Here is a 17,965-nt window from a genome sequence, read left to right as displayed (position 1 = left end):
GCCAGGTGTAACTTCGCTGGGAATTTTGGATCAGAGCTGGAACAAACCCTGTCTAACAATGGGTGCCTTGAATTCTGAACAGGGCCCTTTGTGTTGAGACTGGAGACTGCCAGGTTCCTCCAAGGCTTTCACTGAGAGAATTTCACCATGTGTCCCAGTCTCCACCTCAGTGCTTTAGTGATGCAGTGTCTTCCAGGTACAATTTCTTGCCCTTAAAGGCACAGTAACCTCAGGGTCTGGGGCCAACAAGATAAACACTGCCATTATGTATGTTCACCTTTGCCCTGTCTGTTTTCCAAACTAGCAGTTCGAAAGCACGCAGTGCAAGTAGATAAATAGGTACCGCTCCGGCGGGAAGGTAAACAGTGTTTCCGTGCGCTGCTCTGGTTCGCCAGAAGCGACTTAGTCATGCTGGCCACATGACCCGGAAGCTGTACGCTAGCTCCCTCGACCAGTAAAAGCGAGATGAAAACCACAACCCCCGAGTTGTCCGCAACTGGACCTAACGGTCAGGGGTCCCTTTACCTTTACCACTACTTTCTGCCTCCACTCACTATCTACTGTTTTCCCACTGTGGCAGGCAACCTTCCACAAGTCTGTGCTCTCCAAATATTTTGGACCAACTCCCATCAGCCCCAGTCAGCTGCCCATGTCGAGGCTTGTGTCTTGCACCAAGTTCCTGAAATATCCCAGCCTCCTGAAATAATATGAGGAGCTCATAAGCATGCAGAAGGCAGGACTGAATAAGAGGCCCAAGTCCAGCAATGCAATCCCCACATCACCCCACCTCCACCCCCATGGCAGTTTCAGCCCCGCTTGAAACTTACCGCCAGAGACCCACAGTCACATTCTTCTCCTGCCTCTACAAATCCATTACCACATTCAGGGGGATCAAGGAGCTGTAACAACAGGGGGCAGGAAAGAGATTAAATCTTTAGCGGCCTGCAAGCCATCTTCTCATTTTGCATGTATATCTTGATATTCCACCCCCACCTCTTTTTGCACTAGGCCAAAACTGCCCTCCCCCCATTTCATGGCCCCATTTTGAGGGAATGGAGGAGGCTTGCTGTTAGAGTAGAGACGGAAGCGGTATTCTTTCGTTAAGTTATCCTTCCATAAACTAAATTTCTCCACTGCTGCACCAAGTGGCAGCCTAGCTGACCACCGTTTTCTTTGACAACGCCTTACTTGCATTGACACCGTGCTGCTTGCAATGACGGAGCAATCTAGTTTGCAAATTAAAAATTTAACACGGCCCAGGAAAGCCCTTCCAAAAGTATCATCAGCAGATGGCCAGGGTTCAATCTTCAAATATTTCATGAACATAACAAGCTATGTCTACGGTGATGCTGCTGGGTTTGAACGTTATAAAAGAATTAACAGGTTTCTTTCTATTGATTTTTGAAGGGAGCAAGGAGAAGAAAGAAAAAAAGGACAAATTTATGCCCTTCGGACCATCTGATAAATGTGTGTGAGAGCAACTAGCCCCCAGCACATGGCTGTCTCTCCTTTCCACTTGTTCCCACCCCCTCCTGCCCCCTCAATAATGTTACTGAATAGATGCCCTAGCCCAATGTGTTTCGGGGTGGTTGTAGCGGTTTTGCACAAGACACAGTCAAAAGAGTGTGAGGCCCACAATAGTAATTGCCAGTATAAGCATAAATGAGTAGGACAGTGGAAGTTTGCACCCCATAAGCGGCTCTGGGCCACCACTTCACTAGAAATTTGTGGTCTTTTGAGGTGCACCAGCACCATATCTGACTCAAATGCTTCAGTCTATGCAAGTCCATCTCATCTCTGCTGCCTCCACACCAAACTTTGCCAATGTACATATAATTCAATACAGAACTTGAGCTATGTATCCCCAAATAATTTTGGGGTCACCCCAAATCATACACACACAGCACCAACAGAATGTACCCTATGCCACATCCTAGCATTGCGGCTGGACCAATTATTGGAGGAAGCCGAGTGTCTGGACCTATTTTACTCTGGTCTCAAGTCAGTTGTATGGACACTGCCTTGGTCGCTCTGACTGATAACCAGGTCCATTCCCCTTGACTTCTCTGTGGCTTTTGATGGCCACAGCACCTTCTGGACCAAACCAATGCCATGGAGGTGTGAGCCCTGTGGGCTCACAGGGATACTGCTTTCTACTGATTCCAGAACCTGAGGAATTCCACAGTGCTGCCTCCTGTCCCTGGTGCTTTTTAACATATTCACAAACCCGCTGAGAAATATCATCAGGAGTTTTGGAACGAGGTGTCATCAATATGCGAAAGACACTCAGCTCTATCTTTCCATGCCATCTGAATCGGAAGAGGCCGTTCAGGTGTTGGACCAGTGCCTGGAGGCATTAATGGGCTGCATTGAGGCCAAAGAAAATGAAGCTGAATCCAGACAAGATGGGAGGTTTTATGTGTTCCAAGTTATTGAGTCCGGGAAGTGGCAAGGTAGCCGGTTCTGAATGGAGTTGCACTTTCTTGGAAGATTCTTTGGCTGTAGGCTATAGGTGAGCAGATGAGTGCTTTGGGTTTACCTTCAGTGGCTTGTTAAAGAGACAGCTTCCCCCACCATCAGCCAAGAATTTATTGTACTCATCAATGCTGCAGCGTGAGAACTTCCGTGGCAGGTAGAATCTGTGGGTTAGAGAAGAGAGCCATGGGCATACATTAATGAGGATGCTGTTCCTGACTGCAAAGTGAAGCACTGCTCCAACTGTTTTGCCCTTTGGTGAGCCTCATCTCTTCCCCACACTCACCCAGTGTCCTCCATAATACAGCCCAGCCATGAGTCGGGACAGCGACAGTCGCCTGCAGAGAAATGGGGTGATAAGAAAAGAAGGAGATGCCTTGTTAAGGAACTGGGAGGGGTATATCCTGTGACCCCCCTCTTTTCTCTGCCTACACTTTGTGTCCTTAGCTATTCGTTCAAATGGAACCTTCTAATCCAGGGGTCAGCAAGGTTTATCTTGCCTAGGCCGGATTGGTCCTGCCAAGATCCCTCCGTGGGCCAGATCGCGCACCCAAGCAAGCATGCCTGCGATTTTCAGCGTCTGTGTCTGCACAGATGCAATTTTCAGCGTCAGCTTCTGCGTGTGCACAGATGCGATTCCCGGCACTGCAGAAGTGAGTCCCTGCACCGTGCTGGTTTAGCGCAGCGCACAAGCGGGCAGCCTGGTTCGGGGGCAGCTCGTGGGCCAGTAAAACGACCTCCACAGGCCGCTTCCGGCCCATAGGCCTTAGATTGGTGACCCCTGTTCTAATCAAAGAATCCTAGGACTGTTATCCCCAGGTGTCACTTATCCCATCCTCTGTCTTAGGACAATACATCCCATCAACAGCAATTCTGTCTGTATAACCTGCACTAAGAATCTCTAACAAGGCTCGATGACCGATCCTTTGCTCCAGTAGCTAACCATTGGCCAAATTTATATTTAGCGGAGCTATTTCACACAGTGCAAACTGATTTGTTTGCGTAACACCTCAGACAAATGGCAGAATGGTGCAGTTTCATTTGATCTGGCAAGTTCAACTCTTGAGCAGCTCACCAGAGTGGCTAAGGCAAAATCAGGAGATCAGACTTGCCTTAAAAGTATGTCTCCAGTTCAGAAAGCAGAGTGTGTACATATTTGCAACCTCACTCTTCTCAGAGATGCATCAGAGTCTGTCATCGCTCCCTACTGTTATGATCTGAACCCTGATCAGCAGTCAGACTCTGACGCAGAAGAGCAAGATGAACCAGCTGCATCAGGACGACCAGTGATGCAAGCTGTTGAGGTGCTGAACCCACACCTGGACCCCGATACTAAGCTGAAGCCTGTCCGTCATGAGGCCCATGAGTCACAGCCTTCAAAACTGCGACCCCCAGAAACAGCAATCCCCGAGTCAGATTCCTTGGGGCCTTGAACTCCTTGGTACACTACCTGCCCAGCAGCACAGGGTGCTTTAAGCACCAGGGGAGAACAGACTCAGATTCCATTGAGTGCTATGCTTCAGACCAGCGGGCTACCCCTTGAAGCTCTCCACTCTTCAAGAAGGGGATGGGGCATTAGATGGTCAGTTGGAATAAAAAACCTGTGGAGCTCCAGACCCGGTTAGCGTAAGCTGTCTGCTCAAGGCTGTCCGAAGTCATGTATCTTCTGTCTAAATATGCTTAGAGGTCTACTGTGCCCTGTGGACTCCTGCTTACGGTCAGGTCAGGATATCTCTCCATTCAGTCTGACACCCAGCTACTTACCTGCAGAGGTACGGTGCTTGTTCCACATCATTCCAATGTTTTGCCCCAGGGTCTGAGCTAATGTTACAGCCATTGCTCCCACGTTGCCATACTTTGGGAAGGAAGAAGATGACATCATGTTAGGAAGCCAAGGCTCATCTTGTGGAGTGCTGCTTTGAGTAGGTTTATCTCTGCCCCTATTGTGGCCAGTTTCAAGCTCAAGTGGCCCTTGGGCATTCAACTCTGGGAAGATCAGCACCAGAGCCAGCCCAATACATTTACAGCTGCAGTTTGAGCAGCCCACTTCCACCAAGCCAAGGTGCCAGCCAAGGTGCTTATTCTGGTACTCAAGGCAGATAACCCCACAAACACCTCTCCTCCTTCCATGGCAGCAAAAATAAAACAAATTAAATAAGTTAGCAATTTCCTGACATTTCATTACACCCAGAATTGGCTGTCTCACTCTACCCAATGGTAGGACAGGGCATAATCAGCACCTGCTTGTGATCTTTTCTATGCTAATTATTTATGTAGTCTCATAACAGTCTATGGTGCTTTACAGACTAATGTAAGCAAACAAGGCACACCCCTTTCTCAAGGATCCCCCAATCTAAATGTAGATGAGAGGGCAAAAAAAAGAAATAAGAGATAAATGTGAAGAAGTGCAAGCACAAAAATCTAGTCTTTATTTGAGTGGGGGAATGAGCATGGGGAACCTGTGATCCTCAGGGTGCTGCTGAACTCCTAACTCCCATCAGCCCTGACCACGGGCCATGCTGACTGGGACTGGGTGCCCCAACAGCATCTAGAGAGCCCTGGGTTCCTCATCTCTGTGGCTAAGATTTTACAGAAACAGAAGCTTTGAAAGCAAGAGAGATGTAGCATCATAGAGGTGCTCAATGAGTTCCAGAGGTAGCAGGAGAGAATTGGAGGGGAGTTTTAGGAGATCTCTTGGGCAGCTGAGAGTGGCAGAGTTGGAGGAGCATGCCGCTTTAGTTCCCCACTTTCAATATCCCATTAATTCCAGTTCCAGTATCTGCCCCGCTCACCTCGTTGACACCTCCACCTCGGGTGACTGAGCAAATCCCTCCAACGTATGCTGTACCACTGCGGCTGCTTCTGAAAGTGTGTCCGCTGGAGGAAGAAGAGAGGAGGAGGGTTCACTGTACAGGAGAGGGAAAGGGTAGCCTTGACCAGTACTTCTGTGCTTCCCTCTTATTCACTTACTCCAGCAAGGCTGGCTGCCCTGTGGCACTCCATATCTTGTTGGACTACAGCTCCCATAATCTCTGACCATTGGCCATGCTAGCAGAGGCTGGGGGGAGCTGGAATCCAAGGAGATCTGGAGGGGCCACAGATTCCTCATCCCCATACTACAAGCTAGAACAGTTGCCTGGAGAAGAGTATGGATTCAGGGCTGCAGTGGAAAAGAGGCAATCACATATGTTGGCTCATGGTCTCTGGATAAAGGAAGAGCTGGGGAGAGCCATACTGCTCAAGGTATGAACAGTCTACACCATCACCCTTGCTCTTCCCCTTGAATCAAAAGTTCCCACCCCAGAACACATTTAGCACCCAGAATCCAAAGTCTGCACCCATAAGCCCATGCTTTTTATCAAGATGCACGCTAAAAAGGAGATACCATTTGCACTGGCATACTTTAGATTGCAAAGACTGAAATGAAGGTTTGTCCCTGTTTTGTTTTGTTATAGTCTGTCAATATATTCTAATTTTAACTGATTTAAGAGCTGCCCTCTTTTGCCTATGATGCTAAGAAAAAAGCTCCTCTGTAGTTTGATTTCACAGGCAACCTCTTGCAAAATGAATCCTAATTAAATTACAGAGCTTATGAGCTCTAGAATCTCAGTTCTTGCTAGGTATCATTTTGCTTCACCTGCCAAGAAAGCTCAAATAATGATTTCTGGAAAATCTCTAGAAAGAAATATAATTTGCAGTGTGACTTGCAGGTGGAAGTGGCTACAACACTGGAGAGTACCAGTCCATTTGCCAGGCTACCAGAAGGTTTGCCACTTAAATCTGCCACAGACCAGTCTGACCTGAATTTGTGCCTGTATAAAAACGTAATGATCAGAAATCAGCAAGTGAACTTTTTCATTACATGAAGATCAGCATCGTTACTTGTGAATAGCCTTATTCATGTATTGAAAGAACACATCTGTATAAATCATGGAGGAGACATGCAAAGCAGTACCATCCACAACAATTCCACCCCAACCTTCTTTGATGAGTGCATTTGGATGAATATCGGAGTTGGAGAGAATTCTAAGCACATTCATCCTAATACCCAAAGATTCCCCCTTTGGACTTTTCTGTTAGGGGAGGATGGGATAGGGATGTTGGAGGTTTTGTGCCCACGTGGGTTCTTTGAACACATGAATAACGTTCAGCCTACCATCAGCCTAGCATCAAAGGCAGAGCTACAGTGGCTACGACAAGTGAAAAGCTGGCAACCCTCTTTCAAGGTACTCAGGGTTCCCATTCAAAACTCACGAGAAGAGATGTACAGCATCACTGTTCTCAGGAAGAGCATCCTGGCGGTACTTCATGAATTCACTCAGTGTCTCCAGGGAATCTTCGTCTACCTGGATCTTGTCCCCTGATGCCCATGTCTCCATGGCAACCAACACAATTCTTGTGTTCAACTGCTCCTTATAGATCTGGGCACCAGAAATAGCAAATCAGAGGTCCTGCTTCAAGGGAAGAGGGACTCAGCCATCATATACCTGTGGCATCCTCCCCAGGCATAAAAAAGCCCTTGTGGACTATACAAACAAACAACCCCAATGCCAAATCAAAGCTAAAGGAAAACACATTCCCTCCTTGATACTTCGTATCCTCATTTTCTTTTGGGTCATCATGGCATGGGGAGTAGCTCCAGTGCTTGGCAGGACCCTATATAATCCTTTCCCATGGGGCAGAGCATCTCCTGCCTTGAATAATTCTCACCTTTTGGGGAGTGGGAAGTGACCATTATGCGTCCTTTTTGGACAGAGCTGCAATGTATCCTTGTACTCACCACATCAGCAAGGTTCACCACAGACTTCGCAAAATTGCTGGTAAGGAGTACAGAGCGACGCAGCTGCTCAAACTGAAATAGAACATAAGAAAAAGGGTTTGAAGGGACATCACCCCATGCTAGAAGACCCTGAACCTGGAGCAGCCATGGGTGTGGATGTGTGGCTTCTCCTTCTACTCAACCCTTGCTTTCTGGGGGTGGGGGTGGGGGTGGGGATATCAGTTTCCTTCAATGCATAAAAGAAGCCACAAGCAATGGCCTAGATTACTTCCACACTAAGGCCTTTGAGTGTGTCTGAATCATTGCTCTTCTGCAATCAACCACTGCATTATTTGGCAATGATTGCCCTAGTGGGCAAATCCTGGTGTTTAATCAGAAATGAGTCCTGATCACCAGAAGTGCTCTGAAGCACAAGGGGGCACCTTATCGCAACACAGACTTTTGGATCTTCTAGTTCAGTTCACTGAATTGCAGTGGCTATTTAGGGTTTCAGACAGGAGTCTCCCCTAGATCCATCTAGAGATACCAGCGATTGAACCTGACCATTTTCATGCAAATATTTATAGCTGAGCAGATCCCAGTTCCAATACTTTAGCCAATACATTGCAGTCTCTGCACTTCCTGTTCAGCACAGTCACAGTGTTACTGATTCCTTTAATATTAATGGCCTTAATCAGTCAGTTCCTGATCTGAGTGGGGTAGGATGCTTTAAGTATGGTAACTGTTTTCCTCCTCCACCACTAACGCTTCATTTAGATGAGAGGCAATCAGTAGTTTACCACTCCCCAAGAAAGAACAGGAAATGACTAATCAAGAGGCTATTCTCTGTGATGTTACTGCTGCACTGAACTGGATGCAGTAGCAGGCACAGAAACTGTCCCAAGGAAGCTGCTAATTAAAGGCACAATAGCACTGGAAAATTTGTCAATTCATACTAGACAGGTTGGCAGTGTAATTGCATTTAATATACAAACCAGGCCTGAAAAAGGTCGGAGGACAATATTGAAAATACTGGAATGCAATGGACTGGCAATGATGTAATCTGGATTCCCTGGAAAAAGAGAGTGAAAAAAAAGCAGAAATGGCTGGTGCAGAGGGGTGGTGCCCTCCTGACAGTGATGGCTGCTGTTGTCAGGTCCGCGAAGCAGTTGCTCACGAGTAAAGACAAAGTCCGTCTTGTCTTTAACTGGTTTTTTATTGTGAAAGCTATTTACAGTGTGGAGCTACTGAAAAACATGACTGCCTAGTCGCTAGAAGAATCCGGAAGTGCCTGTTTCTGGCTGTGATCCCAGCACAGGAATTTCAGCATCCTAAAAGGCCACCTTCCCGGTCTTTTGACCCCTCTGCACAGTTCAGGCAACGGAAGTGGGATCTCCCCCTCAGAACAGGTTTGCCGGATGGTGCTGGGTCTCTGGGCAACATCCTGGAGCCCACGCTCCACCTGGCTGCCTGAGGATAACTCCTCCTCCCCAGGGGAGGCGCTGGAAGACTTGCTGGGAGACGTATCACTGGCTAGGAGTGGCTGGGGCTGCCTGTACCCACCCAGACTGTCTGGCAGTGGAGTGCAAAGTCACATGAGTTATATGGTGCTCAACACTGATCCTGCAAGAATGAATTGTCAGTGCCTTTGTACAGGAGAAAGACCTCAACAAAGGACAAACTGACCATGCCTTTTAAAAAAGAGATGGGTAATCAGGTTACAGAGTGGGACTGGAAAGGAGATCTGCTTAAGCACTTTGTCCACTTGCTCAAAGAAACAGAGTTGGCAGGTGTACCTATGGTGAGATGGCTTATTTTTCTTTCTGTCCTCTTGGGCTGCCTTCCCTATGACCCATTCTAAGAGGTCTGCAACCACAACACAGTACACCCATCTCAACTTCTTTTCCCAGGCCTGGACCCACCTCTTGGTAGCACTCACCAGCTGGTGGTCATTAACTACAATGAGTTCAATGAATTTGGTCTCGCTGTGGACAGTTCGGTGACTTCGGTGAACCTGGGTAGGGTGGAGAGAAGAATGCAGGGTCAAATAGGTACTACTTAGGCCTCTTAGAACTGCCTTGCTTTCCCACCCAACAGGCATAAATTTTATATGCAGCCTTGAGTATACCCAACCCCTCCTCCCATGCCCACTCACCTCTTCTCTCAAAAATTATGTACTGAGGACACTCGTAATAGGAGATCTGAATGCATTGTGCAAATGAAACACTCTCCAGAGTATATTTTGGAATGCCATCATAATATTTTGCTGGATCAGTCAAAGTAGGCCCCAACTGCATCTTAGCTTTTGTACAATACTTTCCACAGCTCCCTTTTCAATGGCAGCTATGCCAAAGTGACACTCACTCTTTTTTGACAGTGGTTAATGGCCACCATAAAGGAACACAGTTTCCAAGGTAGGAGGAACTGCATTTCCCCAGATCCATAATAACACTGGGGAAAGTATGATAGTGTTGCAACACAAGGCTATCCTTGGTAGTGGTGACGGTAGAGAGGACTGTGTGCCACTGAGGACAAACCAGCACAGAGATTCCATTTTTTCCATAAATTGTGTGGAAAGAACACAGGAAGCTGTCTCCCTGAGCCACATTACTGGTTGGTCTAATCTGACACTGCCTACGCTGAGTGGCAGCAGATTTCCAGAATTTCAGACAGGGCTTTTCCCCAGCCCTCCTTGGAAATGCCAGGAACTTCTGCGTGCAAAGCATGAGACCTCCCATTGGCCCACAGCTCTAAGGCGCATGGATTCCCTTGATCCTGAACCTCCTGCGCTTCCGCGGAGTCAGCTGGTTGAGAAGTAAACCTACCTGCCGCCGGCGTCGTAATTTAGGGAGCCCAGATGGAATGTAGTAGTTCAGTTCAGCAAATAAACACCCTGGGTAGGGGGCAAGAGCGGGTACACATCAGATTTTGAGGGGGAGGAAAGGGGCATGACTGGAGAGAGAAAGGAAACAGCTGCTTAATTCCTAAGAAGCAGGCTGCTAGGCCTCAAGCCTGCCTGGAAGTCCCCCCTCCTGAATCAAAAGCATAATATTAGACCCAGGACTTGAGGACTCATTCATGAGTTATTTGTGTGCAGGGAAGGAGTGAGGAAACTTTTCCAGCCCAAAGATCACATTACCTTGTGGGGTGCCATTGAGGCTCCCAGCCTGTGTGTGTGTGTGTGTGTGTGTGTGTGTGTGTGTGTAACCAAATGCACATGGTGAAGGTCCCAAACTGGGTCTTTGACCCGGGTGAAATGACCCTAGTGTTGCCCCTGGGTAATCTTCCAAGAGCCAAGAGTCAATGGTATCCACACACACAGCCCTCCACCCTCCTCCTGAGCAAGCAAGTGGCATTATCACAGTTCAATGATACATTCCAGCTAGGCAAAAGCGCAATGAGTTTGTGGCCTGTGGGGGTATCTCAAAGGCAGGGGTGCAACTAGGCTTTACAGTGGTACCTCAGTTTAAGAACAGCCCTGTTCACAAACTATTCTGTATACGAACTCCGCAGAACCGGAAGTAGTGTTCCGGTTAGTGAACTTTACCTTGGTCTATGAAAGGAAGCCAAACGGTGGAAGGGCACCGGCAGCGGGAGGCCTCATTAGGGAAAGCGCGTCTCGGTTTAAGAATGGCTTTGGTTTAAGAATGGACTTCCGGAACGGATAAAGTTCGTAAACCGAGGTACCACTGTATTTCACCCAGGTCAAAGACCCAGTTTGGTACCCCCCTCCCACACATTTGCATACACACACACACAGAGAGAGAGAGAGAGCGAGAGAGAGAGAGAGAGAGAGAGACTGGGAGCCTCAATGGTGCCCCTCTGGAGGCTTCACCCGGGGCAAAAATCCTGGCTAGCCCCCCACACCACTGCCCGTAGCTACAGCTCTGTCAAAGGCGAAATGCAAAGCCTTGGAGGTTCTCCACTCCTAGTGTCAGACATAACTGTGTGGACTATGGACTGGGGCTGTGCTTTTAACCCAATCTTCAAAATTACATCTTCTTTCAACCACCATGTGCTCCATGCTGCTATTTATAAAGAAAGCCCAAAGTGCTCAATGGTTGTGCTTCCATGCAGTGAAGATTGTCAGATGTGCAGCAGTCCCAACAGTGCAGAGCAAATACAACACAGGCAGGAGTGCACATGTTGGGCTCTGTTTACAGATGACTCCATGCAACAGGTGGTTCTTGAAAGGTGACAACACAGTGTCAGGGGTTAGGCTAAACCTATGACCCCACTCCATACTTTTCACACACCTTAAACACAAGTAGCAAGTGAATCAACCCTTTGACACCACTTTAACTGGCATGGCTTCCCCGGAAGAATTCTGGGGCATGCCTTTGGAGGAAGAAACCATCTGATCAGTTGCCACCCAGAAGCCATGCTATCATGCAATCCAGCCTTACAAGGGCCCCCGTGGCATACTGGGAGTAAGTACAAAAGAAGCATTGTAGTTGAGCTAAGAAGAAGGAAAGGCGACTGGTTAACAGTCAGCAAAAACCTTTGTTTTAGAAATCTGATTTTGGAATATTTGCAATGTGGCTGAGTTTTCCAGAGAGGGGTCTGCCAGGAGGGCCTAAGCTTAAATCACTCTTTATTGACAACTCAGTGAACTGACCGTTAGATTTGCAAGAACAAGGAGTGGCAGATGGGAAGGCAAAATAATATAGACAGGGCATCCTAAGAGTACAAATACTGTTGGACACACAGTATGGGATTATTACAAGTACAGAACCATTCTTCTGATACCTGCCTTTAAAGAATCCTGGCATAAGCTGCTCAAGGAAAGAGCAGTCTGAGGAAGAAGCCCTTCAAGGAAGAAGCCTCTGGAAGCGGACACCTCAGGCATCTATTGAAGTGGACTCTTGCCTCCCCAAGCTTATGCCATAATGAATTGGTTGGTTTTTAAGGTGCAAGAAGACTCCCTGGTGTTTCGGTTGCAAGCGACTAAAGATAGCTTTCCCTCTGGAAATTGTTTTAAGTGGAGCTGTCTCTTTACCAACTGTTCAAGAGCACGCTGCAAGTTCGGAGCCTGAAGCAGTTTTTAGGCTCCAGATTGCGCTCTCAAGCACGCTCCAGATTGGCTGACCTACAACTCGGAGGATAAGAGCATCTATAGGCTATTGAACCACCATCTGGATTGCTGCAGCTGCTCACTGCCAGGCCATGTTTTCCCCCAAGAATTGAAATTATGGGAAGTGAGGGCTGGCGAGACAGACCTTCTGCCCTTGGCAGACTGACTGGCACTGTAGTAGGGGTGGGAGGAGATTTCATTTCATGTAACTTAAGCTTCCAATAAACTTAGCTTCATTTTTTATTCTAATTTTGCACAGCTCCATCAATGAACTTTTCACTTGCAGTGCATTAAGTTTCAGTAGCTTTTGGGGGCATCCGGTACATCCAATCCTTCAACTGATGGACTTATAAATTAACACACAGGATCAGGCCTATTTCAGAACACTGCATTCTGTTCAGTGACAAAAAAGAGAACTGAACTTGTTGCACTTGGAAGATGCCAGAGATGGCACCAAGACTCTGCTTTTGGCTTTTCACCTAGAAAATGACAACACTGCATCCTGATGATCTCTGGAGGGGATAGGGGATTCCCTGGAATACCCTTGCAGAAGGGACGCGGGTGGCGCTATGGTCTAAACCACTGAGTCTCTTGGGCTTGCCGACCAGAAGGTCGGCGGTTTGAATCCCCGCGACGGGGTGAGCGCCCATTGCTCAGTCCCAGCTCCTGCCAACCTAGCAGTTCGAAAGCATGCCAAAAAATGCAAGTAGATAAATAGGTACCGCTCCAGTGGGAAGAAAAACGGTGTTTCCATGTGCTGCTCTGGTTTGCCAGAAGTGCCTTTGTCATGCTGGCCACATGACCCGGAAAAACTGTCTGCCGACAAATGCCGGCTCCCTCGGCCTGTAAAGCGAGATGAGCGCCACAAACCCAGAGTCGTCTGCGACTAGACCTGGCTGTCAGGGGTCCTTTACCCTTACAGAGCCATCCAATTGATGGGAATTCTGCCTTTTTGTGGGCAAAATCTGATGGTGCAAAACCAGCTGCATCCAAACTGCCAGCACCTGAGCCCAGTGGAGGCTACAACACAAGCCCATGGTGCCCATAGCGTTGCTGCCAACAACCACTCCTAACACTCTGCCCACCAGGCATGCATGCCCCGTCCCCCCACATGCCTGGCCAATCCGCCGACATACAGTATGTGCACAACAAGCGCAGCCAAGCATGACTCTGTAAACAAAAGCATGTCTCACACCAGCATCCCAAGCACATGGAAACTGCAATTGCCGCCCACACAATCCTGTACACACACCACAGCCATGCCAACGAACCCCAGTGATGCATACACACAGGGCAATGCCTAGTCCATTGCCTTCAATCTGCAGATCCCAGGACGCAAGTGGTGGCTGGAGGCCACAAAGCCTGACTGCGGCTGATAATCGGCACAGAGTGATATGACTCCCCATTTTCCATTAAGCAGAGATGATCCCATCATACGGCTTGGACTCCTCCAGCACAGCATGACTGGGCTACCATGCAAGGCTGCAACGCCCAGGTGGTTGGGGGTGGGTGCCAAGGCCAGTGTCTTTGATGGTGCTGGACATCTCCTGCAGCATCGTTTGCAGTCTGGCACGTGGAGGCCTGATGGATTTGGCAGGTGTCTATGATACCAGAGTACCAGTGGGGGCATATGTATCTTCAACCTCTCAGGCCCAGCAGTTACAGAGTATGGTGAGGTGTTGATAAGTATTTGCTTGTAATTCATATACTCCCCAGCCCCCTGCACAGAACTATAGTTCCCAAAGGCAATAGTAGTTTTAAATCTGTAGTCTAGACATGCCCCAAAATCATTACAGGGTGTGTTATAGATCCTGCAATTATATCTTAAGAATTACTGGAAGTACATTCCAAACCAGGAAAAAGGATAGTAATAGAAAGGACCATTGTTTATTCCAGCAGTAAAAGTACTTCTCTTCTGTACTATCTGCACTGCTTACTCATTGTGGGGCAAATGACTCCTGTTCACCGTTTTTGTCTGCACTTATTAAGATGAAGTACTTTACGGCTGAAGAGACTGCGGGAGCGAATTCCTGCTTGTTAGGGAATAGGTGCAAAATGTCCATCCAAAATGTGGCTTAAAAGCAAGGAAACTATTGTACCAGTCTGTTAAAATCACACATACCCGGTCCAGTTACAAAATCAGGAGGCTTGTATGTCAAGAATATATTACAATTGAAACCAATATTTCTACATGTGCTGCTGCTACTACACAGCTTTACTTATTAATGGGAAATAATAATCATGGATGTTCTTAAAATGGACAGTGACAAATTTCTCCTCCCTCCACCCCGCACATGGTTAGAGTCTGAAATAGCATCTCTGCTCAGAAGTAAGAGGGTACTCTGTACATGCTCAGAGGTGCCTTTCTTCTTGCAGCAATAGAAAACAGATCCAGCCAATTAGCAACATCAGTTTTATAATTCATTAAGACCATTATAACTACCTAAATAAAAATATTTTGGAAATGAACGAAGTAGGACCCCAACCTAAAATAAGCACTGGGAACAATGGAATCAAAGAAATAGATGTGCATTGAAACATTCAGAAATTAGGATTTCCACATTCAGATTTGAAATCTGAGAAATGTTTTCTTCTTTTAAAGTTTTCTAATCTAAACATAGGAATACCTAAAAGAAAAAGCATGCCAAATTTCAAGATATGAAACACTGAGTGCATGTCCCATATTGTAAATATTTTATACAGTCATACCTTGGGTTCTCGAACGGAATGTGTTCTGGGAGTCTGTTCGACTCCCAGAACCATTTGAAAACCAAGGCGCAGCTTCCAGTTGGCTGCAAGAGCATCCTGCAGCCAATTGGAAGCCGCACTGGACGTTCAGCTTCCGAAAATCGTTCAAAAACCGGAACACTCACTTCTGGGTTTCAATCGTTTGGGAGCCAATTTGTTTGGTAGCCAAGGTACAATGTAATGTTAATGTACTTCCTCTTGGGAATACGTGGGAGACTAGAAGATTATTCACATGCTAAGCTTGGAAATTTGCTCCAACTCCTAAAGAACAAAAGTACACAAAGTCCTTTTGGAGGACAGTCAAGTTTACCTGGTTCCGTGCAACCCTGAGCAGTGCGAGGTACAGGTGTCTTGTAGATCAGATGCTGGAGTGGACCCTGCAGTAGGCAACAACAAAAGATAACATTTGCTAATACCCAGGCATCTATCCTTTTAACAGGGGGTTACAGAAATGGTGTCAAGAATTCTCACTCTTTGACCAGCCAAGAGAGCTGGCCTCAAGTTGTACAGCAATACCCCAATTCCTGGACTGATTGTATACATGAATATTGTTGGACCAACATACTTCTGCATGAAAACTGTATGAGGTATTTCTGGGCTGAAGTTTTCCTTAGGTTGCACCTTCTGTCTAGAAAGGCCGTTTCCATGGACCCACCCAAAATCTTACAGTGGTGAAGATTTGAACCCTTTAGTTAATGTTTTGTTTCCTTATTTCTTTGAGCTGGGCTCATTGCCAGGGTCTGGAACTGATTTTACCAGGGTGTTACAGCTTTGTAGTTTGAGAATCGGTGAGAAGGAGAAAGGGCTTCTGAGCCTGAGCTGTTCCTCCTGACCGAATAACTACAGACGCCCAGTGCAGATGACCCAAATCATGCTGAGTCAATCTTCACAGGGATTTTGTAGTTATTCAGTAGTGAAGAACCTCTTTATGCTCAGGTGCTCTCTCTCCTTTATTATTGATTCACACTCCTAAATGCCCTGGGGCTGAAAATCGATTTCCAGACCCTGGCAGAGAGTCCTAGTTCAAGTTTGTATTATATTACCATTACTGTGCTTTTTATTCCAAGATTTTGCTAACAAACCACCTGTATTCTATCGGCTTCTCTGCCCCTACCTCTGCTCCACCCAACTTCTCTGCCCACCCAAACCATCCCTCAAAAAGGGCACACTGAGGTAGAAGGGCATATTGTGCCATTGATGTACCACATGCTGTAGTGGCTGAAGGGTGAGAGTGTGGAGGCTGAGGACTCTCCAAGGAGGGGATGAAAAGACGCAATTGGAATCTCCATCCATTTGCTGCCATGGCAACAAGAGTGAAAGGAGGCACCCTGGGAAACTCCTTAAGATTCCTTGTGCAAAGAAATGTTTGGGACTAGACCCAATGCAGAAAAAAAATCATGTTTAGAAGATGCCTGGGCACCCACCCCTAAAGATATACCATCAAGATGTAACGCTATAGAAGTGCTTAATTTCTTTGGGGACAGGTTTCAGGTGGGTACAGAATTTTTTAAGCTTGCAGTGAATTGTTTTTTTATCATGCATGCCTCTGCCAAATGCTGGGGGCTTTTCAATTATCTGTTCAGCAAAGAAACCTACCATATGAATTTGCCTCGGAGGGAGAGAGAAATGAATGCTTTGAAAAATACAGCCTAATTCACATACATGTCAATGATAAACTGAACAATATACATGCACATGAAGAAAAACAGAGGAATCGAAACAATTGCTTTGAAACACTGGCCATAGGAAGAATCTACCCCTCATGGTTTTTAAACTGGCATCCTTCTGTCTGCTTTGCCATGCCAACCAAGCAAAAAATAAAACACATCTATTATGTTTGTATTTCACCCGTCCTTCAATGCTGCTTGAGGAGGAAGCATACATAGGGTTGTCACACTGTAGCCTCACAACAACCCCAAGAGGTAGGCTAAGTTGAAAGAAAATGACTGACCAAAGTTCAGCCGGAGAGATTAACAGATGATTGGAAATTGGAATCCAGATCTTAGCGCTGTAAAAAGCTAACATTCTGTTCCATATACCTCACACTGAGTCTTACTCTGTTATTACGAGCTTCTTCCTAGAACAGGTTCCTAGAACCTAAAGAGGGTTTTTTTGTTGAGGTTGTTGTTGGTGGGGGGGCCAGTCAGGATAAATAAAATGCAAGCTAATCCATGCACTGTTTCACTCGGCCTTCCTCTCACCTCTGGGCATGAAACCCAAGTGAGGCATCTCTGTGGCAGTGATGGAATTACAGCCTGGTCCAAGACTTACCTCTTGGTGCTCAGGTGAATTGTGAGGCTCCAGAAGGTACGTGGCCTTTCCATCAGAGAAAACGCCGCTGAAGGAGGGGCGCAAAGAAACACAGAGAGGTTAATCAGTCAGTCGTGGCCATTACACAGAAGAGTACTCACTGTACCTAGTGAAGCCCGTCACACCAGTTTGGAGGAAGGCGGATTTTGTGTCCGGAGGCACATATATTACACACCCTTGGGGATTGCTGGGGAAATAATATTCTCAGGTCCTAAGCCAAGCTCTAACTTGACAGTAAAAAGGTAAAAGGTAAAGGACCCCTAGATGGTTAAGTCCAGTCAAAGGCGACTATGGGGTTGCAGCGCTCATCTTGCTTTCAGGCTGAGGGAGCCAGCATTTGCCCACAGACAGTTTTCTGGGACATGTGGCCAGCATGACTAAACCACTTCTGGCGCAACGGAACACCGTGACGGAAACCAGAGTGCACAGAAATGCCATTTACCTTCCTGCCACAGCGGTACCTCTTTATCTACTTGCACTTTGACGTGCTTTCGAAATGCTAGGTTGGCAGGAGCAGGGACCGAGCAAAGGGAGCTCACTCCGTCGCGGGGATTCAAACCGCCGACCTTCTGATCGACAAGCCCAAGAGGCTCAGTGGT

At 47.1% G+C, this 17,965-nt stretch overlaps 1 protein-coding gene across 1 annotated transcript in view; it reads right to left on the bottom strand.

The window, feature by feature from the left end:
• Positions 1-17,965, bottom strand: part of ADAM11 (ADAM metallopeptidase domain 11) — a 54,163-nt gene that overhangs the window by 12,177 nt on the left and 24,021 nt on the right. Inside the window, exons 6-16 of the mRNA XM_033171288.1 lie at positions 17,328-17,394; positions 15,367-15,433; positions 10,060-10,127; positions 9,174-9,248; positions 7,256-7,327; positions 6,730-6,896; positions 5,268-5,352; positions 4,240-4,330; positions 2,762-2,813; positions 2,540-2,639; positions 828-899 (exon numbers count right to left, since the gene is read on the bottom strand). Of these exons, the coding sequence (XP_033027179.1) occupies positions 828-899; positions 2,540-2,639; positions 2,762-2,813; positions 4,240-4,330; positions 5,268-5,352; positions 6,730-6,896; positions 7,256-7,327; positions 9,174-9,248; positions 10,060-10,127; positions 15,367-15,433; positions 17,328-17,394 (916 nt within the window). The remainder of the gene's footprint in view (positions 1-827; positions 900-2,539; positions 2,640-2,761; positions 2,814-4,239; positions 4,331-5,267; positions 5,353-6,729; positions 6,897-7,255; positions 7,328-9,173; positions 9,249-10,059; positions 10,128-15,366; positions 15,434-17,327; positions 17,395-17,965) is intronic.

Source organism: Lacerta agilis, chromosome 14 (assembly GCF_009819535.1).
Source record: "Lacerta agilis isolate rLacAgi1 chromosome 14, rLacAgi1.pri, whole genome shotgun sequence".
NCBI classification, from domain to species: Eukaryota; Metazoa; Chordata; class Lepidosauria; order Squamata; family Lacertidae; genus Lacerta; species Lacerta agilis.
This window is presented reverse-complemented; position numbering and strand designations above follow the sequence as displayed.